The 20,550-nt window shown below is 47.1% G+C and overlaps 1 protein-coding gene across 1 annotated transcript; it reads right to left on the bottom strand.

Annotated features, from left to right (window-relative positions):
- Window positions 1-848: 848 nt before the first annotated feature.
- On the bottom strand, window positions 849-20,243 carry LOC122562000 (E3 ubiquitin/ISG15 ligase TRIM25-like). Its single transcript, XM_043714368.2, has 7 exons — window positions 19,316-20,243; window positions 17,182-17,277; window positions 12,728-12,961; window positions 11,963-12,134; window positions 8,594-8,683; window positions 4,037-4,112; window positions 849-1,580 (listed from the first exon to the last, which is right to left on the bottom strand). The coding sequence occupies exons 1-7, from the start codon at window positions 19,970-19,972 to the stop codon at window positions 1,559-1,561; spliced, it is 1,347 nt and encodes a 448-aa protein (XP_043570303.2). The 5' UTR covers window positions 19,973-20,243; the 3' UTR covers window positions 849-1,558.
- Window positions 20,244-20,550: the final 307 nt, after the last annotated feature.

The following is a 20,550-nucleotide window of genomic DNA, read 5'->3' as shown; positions in this document are numbered from 1 at the left end:
ACCATGGCAGCTCATTTGGCTTAGGCAGCTCAAATGATTCACATCAAAGACTTCAAGTTACAATGAGCTTGGCTGCTGGGGCTGGCATGGCGGCTCAGTGGTTAGCACTGCTGCCTCACTGCACCAAGGACCCAGGTTTGATTCCACCCTCAGGCGACTGTCTGTGTAGAGTTTGCATGCCCTCCTGGTGTCTGCGTTGGTTTCCTCTGAGTGCGTCAGTTTTCTCCCACAGTCTAAAGATGTGCAGGTTAGATGTAATGGCCATGGGATATTCAGGGTTACACAGGCCTGGGTGGTATGCACTTTGGAGGGTTGGTGTGGGTTTCAATGGGCCAAGCGGCCTTCTTTTGCACTGTAGGGATTCTATCACTCTAATGCAAGACTCATAATGGGAAGATCTATTAAGTATTGAAGTACTCTCGACCACAGCTCAAGGATCATTCCTTAATGTGAGGTTGATCAGACTGGGAACCAGCTCCTCCTAGCTGCATAGCAACCTTTTCTTAAGGTGAATGTCTGTTTTTATTGGCTGTTACCAGGTTTGGTGCGGTACCAACCATGGTGAAATAGCCAAGCAGCATTTGATGTCCAGGCATGCGTACGTGCACACACACTCAACATACACTACACACAGAAGAAAGTGAGGTCTGCAGCTACTGGAGATCAGAGCTGAAAATGTGTTGCTGGAGAAGCGCAGCAGGTCAGGCAGCATCCAGGGAACAGGAGAATCGACGTTTTGGGCATAAGCCCTTCTTCAGGAATGATTCCTGGAGAAGGGCTTATGCCCGAAACATCGATTCTCCTGTTCCCTGGATGCTGCCTGACTTGCTGCGCTTCTCCAGCAACACATTTTCAGCTCATACACTACACACACACACACACACACACACACACACACACACACACACACAAAATGACCATTTTTGAGTTGAGCTGATGCCTTCAGAACACATGCACAAGGACACAGCTGAGAAACAATTGCAGCTTTAAGAAATTCCAATCTGCCTCTTGCTACCTGAGCTTGCAAGTACTTAGAAATGAGTCTGACCCAGACAGACAAAATGAACAGCACGGTGAGTTTTAAAGACAGCTCCAGATTCACAGTGCACATCACTCTGTAAATTGACAAGGTGCCACTTGGATAAACCCCAGTCCCGTTATATACCTAACATGGTAATTTAGATTCCATCTAAGTCTGCCAGATGGGCAGTAAAGCACACAACAACTCACTCACCCGACCACTGGGAGGAAAGTGGTGGGTGGGATTGATGACCGAACACCAGGACATGTTCTCAACTCCCACCCAAAACTTTCCTCCTCAAAGAATGGATACTCTTGTAGCCTTTCTAGTTTACACAGTTGTAAGTCCCAGGTCAGCACAGGCAACCTGGAGGCTTGTGAAAAGGCAATCCCTGCAGTAAAATGGTGACAGCTGTTTAAACTGGTGAGCAACTCTCCAACTTCAGCAGCTGCTCTTGTCTGTGCCATGGCTCTGGTTAGTTTTATTCTCTCTGTGCCCAACTGGACCAAGTGGGAGTTTTCATTTAATTCCTTTGGATCAATAATCAGCTTCGAGGCATCTAAAAGACAGGAATATGATGGCATTTTAGTGGAGCCTTGTTTTTATTATTATTGTTAGAAATTACTTCAATATTTCTGAAAAAAACTTTATCACAAAATTATGCCACTTTTATGGGAAAAATAACATTCGTACTGTATAAGAGGAGAGTGGTGATTGGTTGGAAAGTGATTGATAGAGACATTGCCATGGAGTAGGCTGATGATGATTGACAGTTAATTGTCAGGGTTTGTATAAATTTTAAACCCAGCAAGTTGACTGTGTTTGGTCAAGACATTGCCCTGAGAAATTGACCAGTCACCTGTCAGTAGCTATGGGCATCCGTATGGGGCCCAGTTACGCCGGTCTCTTTGTTAGCTACGTAGAACAGTCCATCTTCCATAATTCCACATCCATCAAAGTTTCACCTGCACTTTCACAAATGTCATTTATTGTATCTGTTGCTCCTGATGTGGTATCCTCTACATTGGGGAGACTGGACGCTTCCTTGCAGAGTGCTTTAGGGAACACCTCCGGGACACCCGCACCAATCAACCACACCGCCCTGTGGCCTAACATTTTAACTCCCCCTCCCACTCTGCCAAGAACATGCAGGTCCTGGGCCTCCTCCACCACCGCTCCCTCACCACCCGACGCCTGGAGGAAGAACGCCTCATCTTCTGCCTCGGAACACTAACCCCAGGGCATCAATGTGGATTTCACCAGTTTCCTCATTTCCTCTCCCCCCACCTCACCCCAGCTCCAGCCTTCCAGCTTAGCACCGCCATCATGACCTGTCCTATCTTCCTTTCCACCTATCCACTCCACCCTCCTCCCTGACCTATCACCTCCATCCCCACCCCTATTCACCTATTGTACTCTATGCTACTTTCTCCCCACCCCCACCCCCTCTCATTTATCTCTCCACTCTGCAGACACTCTGCCTCTATTCCTGATGAAGGACTTTTGCCTGAAACGTCGATTTTCCTGCTCTTCGGATACTGCCTGACCTGCTGTGCTTTTCCAGCATCACTCTAATCTAGACACCTGTCAATTTCTGTCAGGTCACCTAATTTGTTGGATCGCAACAGGCACATCCTAAAGTGTCCTGAGTTTGCCAAGAATTTAACAGACAACAATTGAGGATGGTCAGCCAGACACAATATGGCACACTTGTGTCTGCTGAAAGTTGCATACATAATATTATACAGGGCGCTGTTCACACAGTAAGAATATGCACACACATGGACTCCCCGAAATGCTGCAAAAAAAACAAACTGGGAGAGACAGTTGTCCAAAAATGATGAGGAACATACTCTGTAAAGAGATGTCATTAAAGTCAGGAGTAATCCTTAGAAAACTTGAGGCAATTGAATTTTCTGTCTGACTTGCACAATAAGTGCAGCTCAGTTGATGGTATGGTTCAGTGCAAATTCGATACAAAGGATAGTCAGTGCCTCTCAGTCATCTTTCTGCCTTCCTGCCACCTGTTCTGCTTCAATCGCTCCTTATCATCTTCTTTGCTATTGTTTTTCTTGTTTTCTTCCATTTTCCTTAGAGGGGGGTTTTGGACCATGTCCCATGATGTACATAATGGACTGTGTAAGAGTGTGTGTGTTGTAACACAGCATTTTGCAAGGAAACTGGCTTAGATTTTCTGCTTCTTGATGTGAGAGGCATTCACATCTCGATTGTTCCTCGCTCCTATCAACTACCTCACACTCTTGAGTTCCCCCTCCCCTTCTCACCATCCACCTCCTTCGCCATATTGTCCTTTTCACACTATCCCTGACCCCCATATATTCCTCCCTCCTGATCCTCTCTTTTCTCCCCTCTCCTTTATCACTCCCTCCCTACTCTTTTAAGCGAGGGGTAAACAGAGTGGTCAAGTCCCCTGCACACTGACCCATCAGATAATCCTGGGACAGAGATGGCACCTGGTTATATCCAGAATAAAGTTCACTCTATTCTTTTTAAGCAGAACAGTAAAGTTTCCATGACTCGTTAGAACTTAAAGGTCCCTCGAATCCTTTGAACTCAAAACAAATTTCCTTCTTTTGAAATAAAGAATGACATACCCTCTACTCTGCCCCATCAAACATTCCTGAGATAACAACAATTGCTCCCTCCTTATTCTATCCCTACAACTGGTCAAAAGTTTCCTTTCCCATCCCTCAAAACCATAATTCCCCACCTACTATCTCCATCACACTAGGAAACCATTGAAGATAAAAGGCAACAGGTTGGTCAAGGACAGGTGTCAGGGTGTGAGCTCCATTGGTCAAGGCCTTGAGGAGATGGGAACAAAACAACCAGAAACCCATGATACCTCGCACCAGAGAGAACACAGCTGGAGAAATAATAAACCCAAAGCTTCACCAATGACACATTATCGAAAAGAGAATTATTCAATCGCATTTTTTATAAATTGCCTGAAAGCAATGTGTAGAAAGAAATAAACAGAAATGATAAAGTTACCTGCAGTGCCTCTTGGAGGAACCAGCCCGGGAGATGTTCCGTGGAGGACTAACGGCACCATCCAATGATGCTGGAACTGAAAGGTAAATTTAAACAGCAGTGAGATTGTCAGTATAACTGGCTTTAGGGGGCAATATCTAGCTATCACATAACCATACCGCAGCCTGGGAGATCTTTGTGACAACAGCAAGTGTGCGCTGGCACACTGGAGAGACTCTACATGGACAGGGGTACCTTTAATGAAACAGGCAGAACCTCCCCGAACATTGCTGGCGTTCCCATGAGATCCTGATCACTACAAAGTCGAGGGCCTATTCCATAACATAATGACAGAAACATCGTGGGTGGCACGGTGGCACAGTGGTTAGCACTGCTGCCTCACAGCGCCAGAGACCCGGGTTCAATTCCCGCCTCAGGCGACTGTTTGTGTGGAGTTTGCACATTCTCCCCGTGTCTGCGTGGGTTTCCTCCGGGTGCTCCGGTTTCCTCCCACAGTCCAAAGATGTGCAGGTTAGGTGAATTGGCCATGCTAAATTGCTCGTAGTGTTAGGTAAGGGGTAAAGGTAGGGGCATGGGTGGGTTGCGCTTCGGCGGGTCGGTGTAGACTTGTTGGGCCGAAGGGCCTGTTTCCACACTGTAAGTAATCTAATCTAATCTAATCTAATCTAATCCCAAAGCGAATGACACAGATTCCCAGTCTGGGGAAGTGCACTCCTTTATTTCCATCAGTGTAAGCTTGTTGTGACCTCCAGAAGGGCCATCAACAATTATGGGTTTTCATAGAATCCCTACAATATGGAAGTAAGCCATTTGGCCCATCGGGTCTACACTGGCCTTCTGAAGAGCAATCCACCCCTCCTCCCTTTCCCTGTAACCCTGCATTTCCCATGACTTTGGCGGGGCGGTGAAGGGCCTGTTTCCACACTGTAAAGTAATCTAATCTAATCTAAAGTAATCTAGTAATCTAATCTAATGACTAACCCACCTAGTCTGCACATCCCAGAACATGATGGACAATTTAGCATGGCCAATCCACCTGACCTGCACATCTTTGGACTATGGGAGGAAACTGGAGCACCCGGAGGAATCCCACACAGACACGGAGAATGTGCAAGCTCCACACAGTCACCTGAGGGTGGAATCAAACCTGGGTCTCTGGTGCTGTTAGGCAGCAGTGCTACACTGAGCCACTGTGCTACCATTTTTCTTTGACTTAAGGGTCTCACAAAGATCCCTTAACTCAGAGACTAGGCAATTAAAAATGCGGAGGGTGGGGTAGAGGTAACTTTGTCTTTAGGGTGGAGGTATGGAGGATTAGGAGAAAGTGAGGACTGCAGATGCTGGAGACCAGAGTTGAAAAATGTGGTGCTGGAAAAACACAGCAGGCCAGGCAGCATCCGAGGAGCAGGAGAATCGACGTTTCGGGCATAAGCTCTTCTTCAGGATTGAGGATTGCCAATCAGAGTAAAAGATTCAATGTAGACAGATGCAGGTAAAAGGTTTGTGCTGTTGTGTATCCCATGAAATTCCTCCCACTGCCTCCAGCGAGCTGAGTATGGCCTAGCAGGAGAGGGTGGGCAACGTGTTTCTTACTTTTTAACATATCGCTGCAAGATCTGATATGAGTTGGAGCCTGCAGTATTTAATATTTGGCTTCAAGGATGGCCAGGACATGTTTAACTGATCTGAATGAACTAGCTAATCATTTGAAAGCTTACCTTTTTCCCGCTAATGGTGTGGTTAGTGGACCCCAATGCATAAGAGCTGGTGAACTGGTTCATGTAAAGACAATAGCTTTTGACAGCAATGCAGGATGGGGCATGTGAAGAGAACAAACCTCTCAGAGGTAAGGAGCCACTGTGAAGCAAGCCATTTTTGCAAGAAGTTTTACGAAATGATTGATCGTTTATTGTCACGTGTACCAAAGTACAGTGAAAAGCTTTGTTCAACAGCACAGGCAGCTCATAGTAAGCAAAGAGACTTAGATAGAAGCATACAGGTTACATTGCACAGGCTATGCAACGAGGTGAGATCCATGTTAACAAGATCAGCATTTTTTGAGGCGAGAGAATCCAGTCATCAGTCCAATAACAGCTGGGAAGAAGCTATTCCTGAACCTGCTGGTGCACGTGTTCAAGCTTCTGTACCTTCTGCCTGATGGAAGAGGTTGTAGGAGAGCATTACCAAGTGGGACGGTTCTTTGATGATGTTGGCAGCCTTTCCACTCCAGCGAGCCATGTAAATGGAGTCCATGGATGGGAGGTTGGCTTCCATGATGGTCTGGGCTGTGCACACCACCTTCTGTATTTTCTTATGGTCCTGGGCAGAGCAGTTGCCATACCACACCATTATGCACCCAGCCAGCATGCTTTCAATAGTGCAGCTGTAGAAGTTGGTGAGGTTCCTTATGACATGCCGAATTTCCTGAGCCGCTTGAGGGAGTGATATTGTTGTGGCTTCACATCTACATGGGAAGATCAGCACATGTCGTCAGTTAACGTCACCCTGAGGAACTTTTCACCCTCTCCACCTCAGCTCAGTTGATGTGGATGGGGGCATGTTTTCCGTCTTTCTTTCTGAAGTCAATGGTCAGATCTTTAGTTTTGCCGACATTGAGAGAGAGAGAGATATTCACGTTATGGAAAATTCTGGCCTGCTTAAAGGTTGCATTCTTCCTCAGATCCTTCATCCTTGATATAATGGACATTGATGAAATCTATCCTTTATAACTGAGAGTTGATCAGCATACAGAAGAATATGTATGCAGGAGATCACATGGGAGAAATCATTTAAAAGGTCTGTGAACCAAGATGCTGCCTAGGTATGGGGGATTTTAGCTGTGACGAAAGGTTGGATAGACTGGGTTTGTTTTCACTGCAATCCAGTAGGTTGAGGGGGCGGCCTGATAGAAAAGTTGATCAGATTGTGAATGACGTGGATAGAGTGGAAAGTATGGGGCTTTTTCCCCAGGATGGAAGGGTCAACTACCAGGGGACACAGGTTCAAGGTGCAAGGGGGTGAGGGGCAATGTTTAAAATAGATATGCAAGGCAGGTTTTCCCCGAAAGGGTGGTGAATGCCTGGAATACACTGCCAGAGGAGATGGCGGGAACACCTGGACAAATACATGAACAGGAAGCATACGGAGGGATACGGATCCTGAAAGTGAAGACAGTTTTAGTTTGCAAGGGCAAAATGTATTGGCGCAGCCTCAGAGAGACAAAGGGCCTATTCCTGTGCTGTATTGTCCTTTGAATAAATCAATTTTTTATTACGTAACCCTTTTTAAAATGTTTCTTGGCAAGCATGCCCTATAAGTCGATCCAATATTTGCAGAAGTAAGTCACTTTTACCTGAAGGAAATGCTCACGTTTATGGGTCAGAAGATTGTGGGTGCTTGTTTCCAGAGAGTCTTTCATTCAAAATCTCAGTTGAGGTTCCAAGTCCCGCTGAAGGGGTGCCGCACTGTTGGAGGTGCCAATTCTGAACGAAACGTTAACACTTGACTCCCTCGGATAGGGTGTAAAATAAGCCCTTGCTGCTATTCAAAGGAGAGAAGGGAACCTCTAGCCTGATGCCCTGGCAAATATCTGTGCCTCAACGAACATCATCTGAAACAGATTGGTTATTTACCACACCGTTGGTTATAAGCGCTTGCTGTGTACAAAATGGCTACTGCATTCTCTCCATTACAGCTGTCACTCCATTTTAAAGATGGTCGTAAAGCACTTTAGAGTGTCGAGACTTCCTGAAGACATGGCAGAAATTCAAGTTCGAGGAGAAAGTGAGGTCTGCAGATGCTGGAGATCAGAGCTGAAAATGTGTTGCTGGAAAATGCTGAAGGATTCCTGAAGAAGGGCTTATGCCCGAAACATCGATTCTCCTGTTCCTTGGGTGCTGCCTGACCTGCTGTGCTTTTCCAGCAACACATTTTCAGAAATTCAAGTTCTTCAATTTTTAAAATTTATTTGTATTTATTGTATTCAGAGTGGGGTGGGTGTCTTGCAGTATTTTACAAGGTGTTCCAAGCAGCCATTTGGGAGTGGGGTCAGACTGAAGGTAAAATGGATACATGGTAGAACCATTCTATCATACTCTGAATAGCACACTGAACATTCTTACATTTATTCATTCTATGATGTGTAACTTCTTTGTCTACATAAAAATTTTTAAACCTGAATTTATAAAGCTGACAGCACTTAGCGAGATTGTGAATAATACTTTACTGACAATAGGAGGTACCAGAGGAATTGAATGTTCACTGTGCTATTCGGAATCAGATGGACTGGATATCCCCCTGGCTGACCTCATTATAATCCCTATAGCTGCAAAGGCTTTTGGGATGCCCTGAAGTTGTGAAAAATGCCACAGAAATTCAAATTCATGTATCTTCCCCAATCAGGAAACCAAAAAAAAAACTTTCAATTAGCTGATCAGGAACTTAAATATCTGGCCCATTAACAGGAAAAGGTTTCAGAGAGATTGCCAGGGTCTGGGTCTATCTCCTAAAGGAGGTGCACGAGCTGTCTGATTGGTTCAAGCTCTAAGAGGTACTCACATTGGCGAAGCCCTTTCCGAACCTTGGCCTCTGGGGGATGCTGAGAGGTTTGTGGAGACACATCTGATAATTCAGCAGTTTTCTCATGGCCTGTACATGACAAAAGGGATGGAAGAGTGGAGTTTATTTTTGTATTGGGGATCCTTAATTCAGGGCCTGGGGCAGCTTTTTGTCTTGTTCAAGCCTCAATCCACAATTGTGAACAGAGCTGGCACTCCCAGTAATGGGGTAGTACTCAACTCTGTAGGACACTGGGTAAACCAAGATGCCACCTGCCCTCTCCAGTGGAAATATAAGATTGCATAGAGGTGTGCAAGAACAGGAGTGTTCTCTTGTTATAGAGTTGTAGAGTCCTACAGCACAGAGACAGGCCCTTTGGCCCAGACTGGTCCAAGCCGACCAAAATGTCCATCCACGCTAACCCCATTTCCCTGCACTTGACCCATATCCTTCTAAACCTTTCCTGTCCATGTATTTGTCCAAATGACTTTTAAATGTTGTTAATGTACCCGCTTCAACCACATCCACTGGCAGCTCATTCCATACACATACCACTCTCTGCTTAAAAAAATTGCTATTCTTTCCCTCTAACCTTAAACTGATGCCCTAGATTCCCCAACCATGGGAAAAACACAGTGCATTCACCCTATCCATGTCTCTCATGATCTTATAGGGGTGTATAAGATCACCCCTCAGTCTCCCACATAAATTAAAAAGTCCTAACTTGTCCAACCTCTCCCTATAACTCAGACCCTTGAGTCTTGGCAACATGCTTTTAAATTTTTTCTGCACTCTTTCCAGTTTAATAACATCCTTCTTATAGCAAGGTGACCAAAACTGAACACAATATTCCAATAAGGCCTCACCAACATCCTGTACAACTGCAATATAACTTCCCAACTTCCATACTCAATGCCCTTACTAAATGTGCCAAAAGCCTTCATCACTGCTGTCTACATGTGACTCCACTTTCAGAGAACCGTGCACCTGAACTCCAAGGTCCCTCTGTTCCACTACACTCCTCAAGGCCCTACCATTCACCATGAAACCTTTACCTTGATTTGACTTTCCAAAATACAAGCCCTCACACTTATCTGTATGAAACTCCATTTGCCATTTCTTGGCCCACTTCCCCAGCTGATCAAGACCCTGCTGTAATTTCTGAAGAAGGGCTTATGCCCGAAACGTCGATTCTCCTGCTCCTTGGATGCTGCCTGACCTGCTGCGCTTTTCCAGCAACACATGTTTCAGCTGTAATTTCTGATAACCTTCCTCACTGTCCACGATATCAGCTATTTTAGTGTCAACTGTTGTCCTGGTCAATGTTTCTGGGGCTCACCAGAAAAATCACCAATGATAACCTTCTGCAACGTAGTGCACTAGATTCTCCTGGAAATAAAATTTGAGGCACTGCTACAGGCAAGGGAAACGTTGTTGGGGGCAATTAAAAAATTGAGAATTTTTTTAAAAATTCTCTTTGAAGACTGCTGTGTTCTGTGTTAATTTATAAACAAGAGGCATTATAATTTTTTGATTATTCATTCACAGGATGAAGGCATCTAGACCAGCATTTACTACCCATCCCTAATTGCCCAGAGGGTAATTAAGGGTCAATCACACTGCTGTAGGCCAGACCAGGTTGGATGGCAATTTCCTTCCCTAAAGGACATTAGTGAACTAGATGGACTTTCCTATAAACAATGGATTCATGATCATTATTAGACTCTTAATCCCTTGTTTTTGAGCTGAATTCAAATTCCATCGTCCACCATTTGAACCCAGATGTCCAGAACATTCCTGAGTCTCTGGATTAACAGTCCAGTGATAAAATACTACTAGGCCATCACCTCACCTATGACAATCTTGTAACAAAGTTTCTGCTCACCCGTTGCCATGGGACAGAATTTCCCACAAGGCTGATCATGTCAGGTGGGACAGTGCTAGAAGCATTGGGCTAGGGCAGATGGAGACAAGAGGTCATGTGATGACACCCCAGAATGTACCAAAGTTGACAACTTCCTGTTTTGAGGCCAAGACTGCCTGTTGATTCACTTCCCTCTCAGAATGTGTGTGCTCCCACCATCCGCCATACTGGATACTCTGGCAGCCATTTTGTATCTGTAAATCAGTGTCATCGAATTTCTAAATCTACATTTTACCAGCATTTTATTGGTTGTGACATTTTATCAGGTCATAAAAGGTAATGAGCAAATCTAAGTAGGCTCTGTCTGTACAGCTATTTCTGTTTCTCACTGTTTCTTTTTCAACTAAAGCTGCAAAGTGAAGGATATTAAGCATTACTTCCTCCATTTAAATGTGTCCCAGGAATCATCATGTGACAAGAAGGAGGAGAACAGTCAAGAGAGGTGTTCCCTCCAACTCTTAATGGATTGATTTATGAGGAAAGGCTGAAGTAGCTGGGACACTTCATCCTTGAAAAGGGGTAAGATGAGGCAGAGTTCATAGAAGTGGACAAGGCTTTAACAGGATGGTAAGGTTAATTAATTAATTAATTAATACACACAGCAGAACTGGAGCAAGGAGAAATTGCCAGAAACTGCTTACTTGGAATTATTGCCTGGGAAAACCCAAGATCTGGATGGTTTCAAAACAAGCAGAAGGAGGGTTTCTAACTGTGATTGGTACATTTTGGGGTGTCATCACATGACCTCCACCAGTGCACCATTGGCTTGTGGGTAATGTTGTCCCAGGCAACGGGTGAGCAGAAACGTTGTTAAAGTGAATCCTGGACAGGGATCCCCCACACAAAAGAAAGGAGCTACATCAAATGATTACGTCCCAGAGTAATCTCCTGGTCCAGCCTCAGTTGGCTAGATAAGGTTCAAAGAGGAATTCCTCAGATTGCCTTTACCTCAAATAGGCCTTGCTTCTTAAAAAGGTGTTTCATCCCTTCCAGGGACTACATGTTCTTGGAGTGTGACGTATCTTATGATAAAGTTAAAGATCATACAACACCAGGTTATAGTCCAATAGTTTTATTTGGAAGTACAAGCTTTCAGAGCGACGCTCCTTCATCAGCTACCTGACGAACAAACAGCGCTCCGAAAGCTAGTGCTTCCAAATAAACCTGTTGGACTATAACCTGGTGTTGTGTGATTTTTAACTTGTACACCCCAGTCCAACACCGGCACCCCCACATCATATCTTATGATGAGCAAGGGGCAGGATGATTGCTATCTTTCGCTATCTGTCATTGTTGGCTCTTCCGTACAAACATTATGAACGTAACCAACACCTCCCGCCCTCCAAACATTTCACCAACATTTCCTGAACTGGGAGCATGGAGCAAGTTGGGGGGGGGGGGGTAGATTCCGTTCTCCAAACAGACCTGTTCTGAGATTCACTGACCTCTGACATCTGTGCTCTTCAGTTTGCGTTTCATAGCTCGGCGGAGACACTCCTTCACCTGGGCGGAAAGTTCAGTGGCAGCTTCACTGGCACGTGCCAGTTTGGAACGTAGATCAGTCTTTAACTTCAGGACCTCGGAGACCTGAGAGGATGAACTGAAACAAAGGGATTCCTGAGGGGAAAACACAGAACCAGAAGAATGAAGAAGTTGCATTCATACAACACCTTTTACAACCCCAGAACATCCCAAAGCGTCTTATTGTCAATGAAGTATTTTTGAAGTGCCAGAAAAGCAGCAGCCAATTGGTGTCCAGCAAACCCACAAACAGCAACATGGTAATGACCAATAATCAATTTATGAAATTGGTGGAGGGATAAGTATTGGCCAAGACATCAGAGAGAATTCTCCTGCTCTTAAATTACTTTTTTGTTTTATCAATTCGTGGGATATTGGCTTCACAGGCTGGGCCAGCATTCATTGCCCATCCTGGAAATCCTGGCTGCTGAGCTACTTTCTTGAACTACTGCGGTGTGTGTGCACCCACAATGCCATGAGGCGTTTTGACCCAGCGACAGTGAAGGAATGGTGGTATATTTCCAAATCAGGACGGCGTCAAGCTTTGTGATGACAGACTATGTATTATATTGCTGGTTACATTGTTAAATTGAATAAAAGGGCTTTAAAATATGTTCGAAACTCTTGTGAGTGAACTAAATGTGTAACCATTGTGCTGTACATGGGCGAATGGTGATGAATGGGTTTACCTGCACAAATCTGAAACTGTCATGCTTATTGGCTAGAATCTCCAACTGCAGCTTCTTCTCACGGAGTTCACGGCACCTCTGCTCCAGCTGAGTCCTGATGCAGTTACCCTGGTTCAGGAGAGTCTGCCGTTCCCGCTCAATTAAACCAATCACCACTTTCAGGGCCTCCTCGATGGCTTCAGTCATGGCAGAAAATTTGTTGGTGATTTCCAATTCCACTTGCTGTGCTGTTGTCTGGGATGAGATCAGAACGAGTTTTAAACTAACTCCTTGCCTAGTGCACCAAGCAACAATTCCTCCAATCCCTCCGGCCTCACCCAGCGACACCCTTTCCCCCCGGCCTCACCCAGCGACACCCAATCCCCCCGGCCTCACCCAGCGACACCCAATCCCCCCGGCCTCACCCAGCGACACTCAGAGGCACCTGATCTGTTACAAGGGCTGACCATTTAATTAAGTTGTCCCAATGAACTGCAGCAGGTGGAATTGTATAGGGCCTGAATGATGTGGGCAAAGATGTGAAATGTGGCAGAATCCCATGGGAAATCCAGCAAAGCCTAGCCTGACATTGGGAATAACTCGCAATGTGCTCTTAGTAACTCCCAGCGTTGAGGCCTTATACCTGCACAGTTACGGTGAACTGCCTATTCAGGGCGTTTATTGCTTGATGCAACTATAAAATTGCACATCTCACCTCATTCATACAAATCTTCCTGTACTCAGAGCAAACCAGAGGCGGAGAATTCTCCAGATCAAAGTCAGAGCAGTTTCTGGACACTCTCAGCTCACCACTCCCTCTAAAGGCCTCCATGGTGGGCATCGGCACTAACTCCTCAGGACTCGATACATGGGAAATGGCTACACCATATCCCACATTCAAGGGCATTGGCATGTGCCAGCCTCCAGTAAGGGACGGCACGGTGGCTCCGTGGTTAGCACTGCTGCCTCACAGCGCCAGGGACCCGGGTTTAGTTCCAGCCTCAGGTGACTGTCTGTGTGGAATTTGCACATTCTCTGTGTGGGTGTCCTCTGGGTGCTCCGGTTTCCTTCCACAATCCAAAGATGTGCAGGTCCAGTGAATTGGCCGTGGAAAATGCAGGGTTACAGGTGGTTCAGGTTGGGATGCTCTTCGGCGATGGAATTGTGGTTGGGGGGGGGGCAGAATTAGTATGGATTTAATGGGCTGAATCACCTGCTTCCACACTGTTGGGATTCTAAGACTCGAACCCTCATGGTACATCTCAGGATCCTTTAATGCTGCACTTCAAGGCATAAGGTCACTTTGTGAAGCTACAGCAAGGATACTGTGAGCTTAGGAACATGCTGTCAGCTCCTAGAATGGACCAGGCTGCTGTGCCAGGCTCTTCATTCACTGTCTTTGCACTCCCACACTCTCACTTTGAGTCTCGCTGGATGCTCACAAGATCCCAACCTTGCCTTGCCTTTCTGTGCCTTGCCCCTCAGGCAGGAACACTAGGCTCACCGTTTAGTACAGACACAATGCCAGAGATTGCCAGCAGTCCTCAGGCAACTCAAAGGGGATGCCTTCAGTCAAGAGCAGAGTAAGATAAGACTAGCCTCCGAGATTAGTCCAGGGACCTGGGTACAGTCAGTCAGCTACTCAGGGTGGTCAGTCATGGTGCTCTCCACAAACTCTCAGGAACTGAATGTCAGGGTTACCCCCTCTCTGGGTGAATGTCAGGGAGCACTCCCCCAGCTTGGCTCTTTCTGTCCCATTTGGGGGCTACTCTCCTCCTGGAATGAGAAAGGTGTTAAGCAGGATGACAGGAGGTGGCACAGCCTTTACGTTTGGTGCAGGTGGAGAGCTGTCCCATGTGAGCGAGTGAGCAGTGCACAGGGCATGCAGGGGTTAGTGGCGTCAGGGGTCAGGATTGGGTGAGATTGAGTGGGAAAGACACTGCAGGCAATGGAGAGAGTGGTCAATCTTTAGTGGGAGTGGCTTTTTAAAATCAAAGATAGTTTGAGTATCAGGTCTGAGAGAGAAGGTGGTGGCACTTAGGTTGGTGGAGTGGACAGGGTCATTGACCTTCTTCCCAGATTACACCAGACTGCACTGACCAGGATGGCAACCTCAGGCCAGAGCTGGCACAGTCTGGTGTTGTAACCTCCACTCTGGGGTGGGGAGGGTGTCCACCGCCCCCCCCCCCCCAACCAGCAGGAACTCTATGTCTCTGACCAATTTTCCGTCTGTTACATCTGGGCAAGAAGTCAGGAACTGTGCAGAGCAGCTTTGGGAACAATTCTCACCTCAGGGCATAATGCTGTTTTAGAGGTGGCACCAGCACCCGGGCTGCCAGCCATTCCCAGAGATCCCAGCCGTAGCAAAATGTTCTGGGAACATCATGTGGTAGGACAGGGCTAGAATTGAGTGACAAAAGCATCACTGGGGTGGGGGTAGGGAATTAATGAGTCCAGTTTGGTAAGATGGAGTTTGATAAGAGAATATTAGTTAGGCCATTTTTGGAATACTCCGTTCAGTTCTGGTGTCCCTGCTATAGGAAAAAGGGTTATGAATCTTGAAAGAGTTCAAAAAAGCTTTACAAGGATATTGCTGGGTTTGGAGGGTTTGAGCTAAATAGGCTGGGGCTGTTTTCACTGGAGCATCAGAGGCTGAGGGGTGACCTTATAGAGGTTTATAAAATCATGAGGGGCATGGATAGGATAAAGGGCCAAGGTCTTTTCCCCCGGATAGGAGAGTCCAGAACGAGAGGGCATAGGTTTAAGGTGAGAGGGAAAAGATATAAAAGAGATCTGAGGAGCAACTTTTTCACGCAGAGGGTGGTACGTGTATGGAATGAGCTGCCAAAGGATGTGGTGGAGGCTGGTACAATTACAACATTTAAAAGGTAGCTGGATGGGTACATGAATAGGAAGGGTTTAGAGGGATATGGGCTAAATGCTGGCAAAAGGACTAAATTAGGTTGGGATATCTGGTTGGCATGGGCAAGTTGGACCGAAGGGTCTGTTTCTGTGCTGTACATCTCTATGACTCTATGTAGTTAGAAAGCTCGCTAATCTACCAAAACTGACCCTTTTCCAAAAATACTTGAGACTCAGCCCATTGTGTGATTGGAGAATGAAAGGCTGATTTCAGAAAATTGGGAAAAACTGGGATTCTTGAATTCTCTGTATAGAGTAACAGGTAGACACCTCCAGTCCCTCAATACCTGCACCATCGTTCAATTCAATGACCTATACCTTAACTCCATTCACATGCCTTAGCTTCCTATCGCTCAGTAACCTCACCTAACAAAGCTCTAGCAATCTCTACTCTGAGAGCTCCCGCAGCATTCATGGAAAAGCGATGTGTATTTCCACCACTTTCTACCTGAAAAAGATGCTTTGATAAGGCTGCCTGACACAGTCACAGAGATCGCATATTAGTGATAGAAGTGTTACAACAAAGCTGGACAACTGAAGCATCGTTTGGTGCAATCCTCTGATTGCCAATCACATGGAGAAGTGTGGTGCTGGAACAGCACAGCCGGTCAGGCAGCATCCGAGGAGCAGGAGAGTCAGCATTTCAAGCATAGGATCTTCATCAGAATTCCTGATGAGGATCCTATGCTCGAAACGTCGACTGTCCTGCTTCTCTGATGGTGCCTGACCTGCTGTACTTTTCCAGCACCACACTTTTTGACTCTCATCTTCAGCATGTGCGGTCCTCACTTTCTCCTAATCACTTGGAGGGAACAGAAACTAGGATTGAAAAATTCCAACACTCTGTGACTCTGAGGAGGTTACAGAGTCATATAGCAAGGAAACAGGCCCTTTGGCCCAACTCATTCAGGACAAATGGATTTCCGAAACTAAACTAGTCCCATTTGCCTGCATTTGGCCCATATCCCCAAACCTTTCCTATCCACATACCTGTCCACATTTCATAGAATCACAGAATCCCTGCAGTTTGGAAACAGGCCATTTGGCCCAATAAGTCCACCACAACCCTCCGAAGAGTAACCCACCCAAACCCATTTCCCTACTACCCTATATTTACCCCTGACTAATGCAACTAACCTACACATTCCTGAACACTCTGGGCAATTTAGCACGGCCAATTCACCTAACCTGCACATCTTTAGATTGCTTTTAAAAGGTTGTAAGTGTACCCACCTCATCCACTTCATCTCACAGCTGAACCTAGCATAGTTACAATGCTGTGGTAGACAGTATGAACTGTTGATAAATCACAGACAACAATGACATCCTTTAGTGCCCAATGGAGCTCTACCAGAAGTACACTGGAAACAAAAAGCATAAACCACACTTTCACTCAACAATCAGTCAGTGTATTGGCTTCAGCGATATTCCTACACCTAACTGGCGACTGGCATGTGTGAGTGGGAAACTTGTTGAAGTCCTGGATGGGTGAAGAAGCGATTTGGCACGTTTGCCTTCATTGGCCAGAGCACGGCGTAAAGTAATCAACTGACCGTGATTGAGTCGATGCTTTCCTGCAGCGTTCCGATCTCCTGCAGTGTCCCCTGCAACTGTTTCTCTGTCTCAAGATCCATGAGATAAAGCTCTTTCTGAGAAAAAAAAAGTGACCAAATGGTGTGAGAGCCAGTACAATCACAGAAATAAATGTCAGTGTTTCACCAGGAGGGAGCATGCAAGCAGAAATCTATTCCCTGTTTCTCTGAATTATATTTTAGTGACATTCCCCAATACTGTATACAAATCAGAGTTAACTTTTCTTGTGCGTGACCTTCCATCACAAAGACCTGAAATGTTAATTCTGTTTCTCTCTCCACAGATGCTGACAGATTCAGTGCACCCTTTTTTGAAAAAAGACTTTAGATTTCTGGCATTTGCACTACTGTTAATTTTCAAATGAATCAAAGCTATGTTCACAATTGAAAACTTACAATCCACAGAGTCACATAATGGTTACTATGCAAAAGGAAGGCCATTTGGTCTGATATCTCTACGCCAACTCTCTGAAGGGGCAGTTCACCAAGTGACACTCCCTGACGTCACCCCTTAACCCTGCACCATTTTTCTATTATTATGAAAGTTTCCGAGTTGTATTACAGCAAGAGGATGCATTGTCACTGTCATTTATCAAAACAACATTTCAATACAGCTTTGTACCATGATCATAACCCCACAATCCAAAGATGTGCAGGTCAGGGTGAATTGGCCATATTAAATTGCCCATAGTGCAGGCTAGGTGGGTTAACCATGGGAAATACAGGGCTCAGGAAGGGGGGTGGGTCTTGGTGAGATAGTCTGAGGAGGTGTGTGGACTTTATGGGCTGAATGGCCTGCAGGAATTCTGTTTAGATCAGAGTGGTGCTGGAAAAGCACAGCAGGTCAGGCAGCATCCGAGGAGCAGGAAAATCAACATTTCAGGCAAAAGCCCTTCATTAGGAATAGAGGCAGAGTGGAGAGATAAATGGTGGTGGGTGGGGGGGGGGGGGGGGGAGAGGAGGGTGCGGCTGGGGAGAAGGTAGCAAAGAGTACAAAAGGTGAGTGGGGGTGGGGATGGAGGAGGCCCAGAACCTGCATGTCCTCGGCAGAGTGGGAGGGGGAGTTGAAATGTTGGGCCACAGGGTGGTGTGTTTGATTGGTACGGGTGTCCCAGAGATGTTCCCTGAAGCGCTCTGCGAGAAGGTGTCCAATCTCCCCAGTGTAGACTACCTGGTCAGGTCCACGCCCCCCCTACAACCCACCCTCCCGTCCTGGCACCTTCCCCTGCCACCGCAGGAATTGCAAAACTTGCGCCCACACCTCCTCCCTCATTTCTATCCAAGGCCCTAAAGGAGCCTTCCACATCCATCAAAGTTTTACCTGCACATCCATTAATATCATTTATTGTATCTGTTGCTCCCGATGTGGTCTCCTCTACATTGGGAGACTGGACGCCTCCTCGCAGAGCACTTTAGGGAACATCTCCGGGACACCCGCAGCAATCAACCACACCGCCCTGTGGCCGAACATTTCAACTCCCCCTCCCACTCTGCCGAGGACATGGAGGTCCTGGCCTCCTTCACCACCGCTCCCTCACCACCCGATGCCTGGAGGAAGAACGCCTCATCTTCCGCCTCGGAACACTTCAACCCCAGGGCATCAATGTGGACTTCAACAGTTTCCTCATTTCCCCTTCCATCCCACCACCTCACCCCAGTTCCAACCTTCCAGCTCAGTACTGTCCCCATGACCTGTCCCACCTGTCAATCTCCCTTCCCACCTATCCACTCCACCCTCCTCTCTGACCTATCACCTCCATCCCCACCCCAATTCATCTCTTGCACTTTGCTACCTTCTCCCCACCCCCCAACCCCACCCCACTTATCTGTCCACTCTGCAGGCTCTCTGCCTCTAATCCTGATGCAGGGCTTTTGCCCCGAAACGTCGATTTTCCTGCTCCTTGGATGCTGCCTGACCTGCTGTACCTTTCCAGCACCACTCTAATCTAGACTCTGGTTTCCAGCATCTGCAGTCCTCACTTTTGCAGGGATTGTGTGATGAGACCTGGCCTTTCAGATCCCAGCCCACAATGGGACACAGTCAGGGTGTGTGTGTGTGTGTGTGTGTGTGTGCCGGGGGTGGTGGTGGTCATACCTTCCTGCTGTGTACCTCCTCTTCTAGCGGGACCACCTGGTGTGTGCGGTGCTCGCTGGTGGTACACAAGCAGCAGATGAAAGCCTTGTCGCTCCTGCAGAAGAGCTCCAGGTGTTTCCTGTGGACTTTACATTTGCGCTCCTGGATATCCCGGGCCGGCTCGGTCAGGGGGTGGTCCTGGAAGGCTGGGCTCTCCCGGTGAGGCTTCAGGTGGTCCTCACAGTACGATGCCAGGCACACCAGGCACGACTTGGCAGCGCGGAGCTGGGCACCGCTACAGAAATCACAGGGCACATCCCCTGGAGCCAGCAGTGGCCGGGGGTCAGCAGCACTGTGAGCCCCAGACCTGAGGAACTCATCCAGGATGTCACAGACCATGATGTTCCTGTGGAGGCTGGGCCTGGGGCTGAAACTCTCCCTGCACTGGGGGCAGCTGGAGGCTCTCCCGTTGAACTGCTGGTCCCAGGTCCGCTCGATGCAGCCCAGGCAGAAACTGTGACCGCACGGGATGGTCACTGGGCTCTTGAACAGGTCCAGGCAGATGGCACAGACCAGCTTGTCCCTGGAGACCTGTACATTGGGCACCGCCAGTGCCATGCTGCAGTGCTCTACTTCCAGCTGCCTGGGGCTCTCCCCCCACACACACTCTGACAGCATTTAATACCCGGTTCCTGGCTCCACTAACACTCACTCAACTGGGAGGGCGAGCAAAAAACAAACCTCTCCTTCGGTGAGATTTAACAGCCCATCTCGGTGATTACAGCCGGTTGAAAATGATTAGTGGTTCGAGCAGAGAGACACTGCAGTGAAGGGGGGGAGGGAAAGTCAATGCAGAATAATCCTCAACACACAGGGAACGGGGATACATGCTAAATGGGGCCAGGTCGCACAAACCCAGCCAACACGAGAAATTCCTGCTGGATATTCCCTTCTGACACAGCAGGCAGGCAGGCAGCTCTCGCTACACACACAATTTACTGGCCGCAAGCCGACTCAGGGAGGGGCACGAAGTCAAACCTGGCTGGACGTTTGTTCAAGGCACGTCTTAAAGGGACGGTCCCTTCATACCGTGACTGAGAGGGCAACTCCTCCCTGTTCAAATAAAGATGGGGAAAAGGGAAGACTTGAATTTGTGTGCTGCCTATCCCAACCTCAAGAGATCCCGCTGTGCTTTACAGGAATGAAATGGGGTGTGGCAGTATTGTCGCTATCTGAATGCAGGGAGAACATGTTGA

This window comes from Chiloscyllium plagiosum, unplaced genomic scaffold (assembly GCF_037043375.1).
Source record: "Chiloscyllium plagiosum isolate Xiang-an unplaced genomic scaffold, Cpla_swu_hap1 HiC_scaffold_25, whole genome shotgun sequence".
NCBI classification, from domain to species: domain Eukaryota; kingdom Metazoa; phylum Chordata; class Chondrichthyes; order Orectolobiformes; family Hemiscylliidae; genus Chiloscyllium; species Chiloscyllium plagiosum.
Note: the sequence above shows the minus strand (reverse complement) of the source record. Positions and strands in the feature narration are given on the sequence as shown.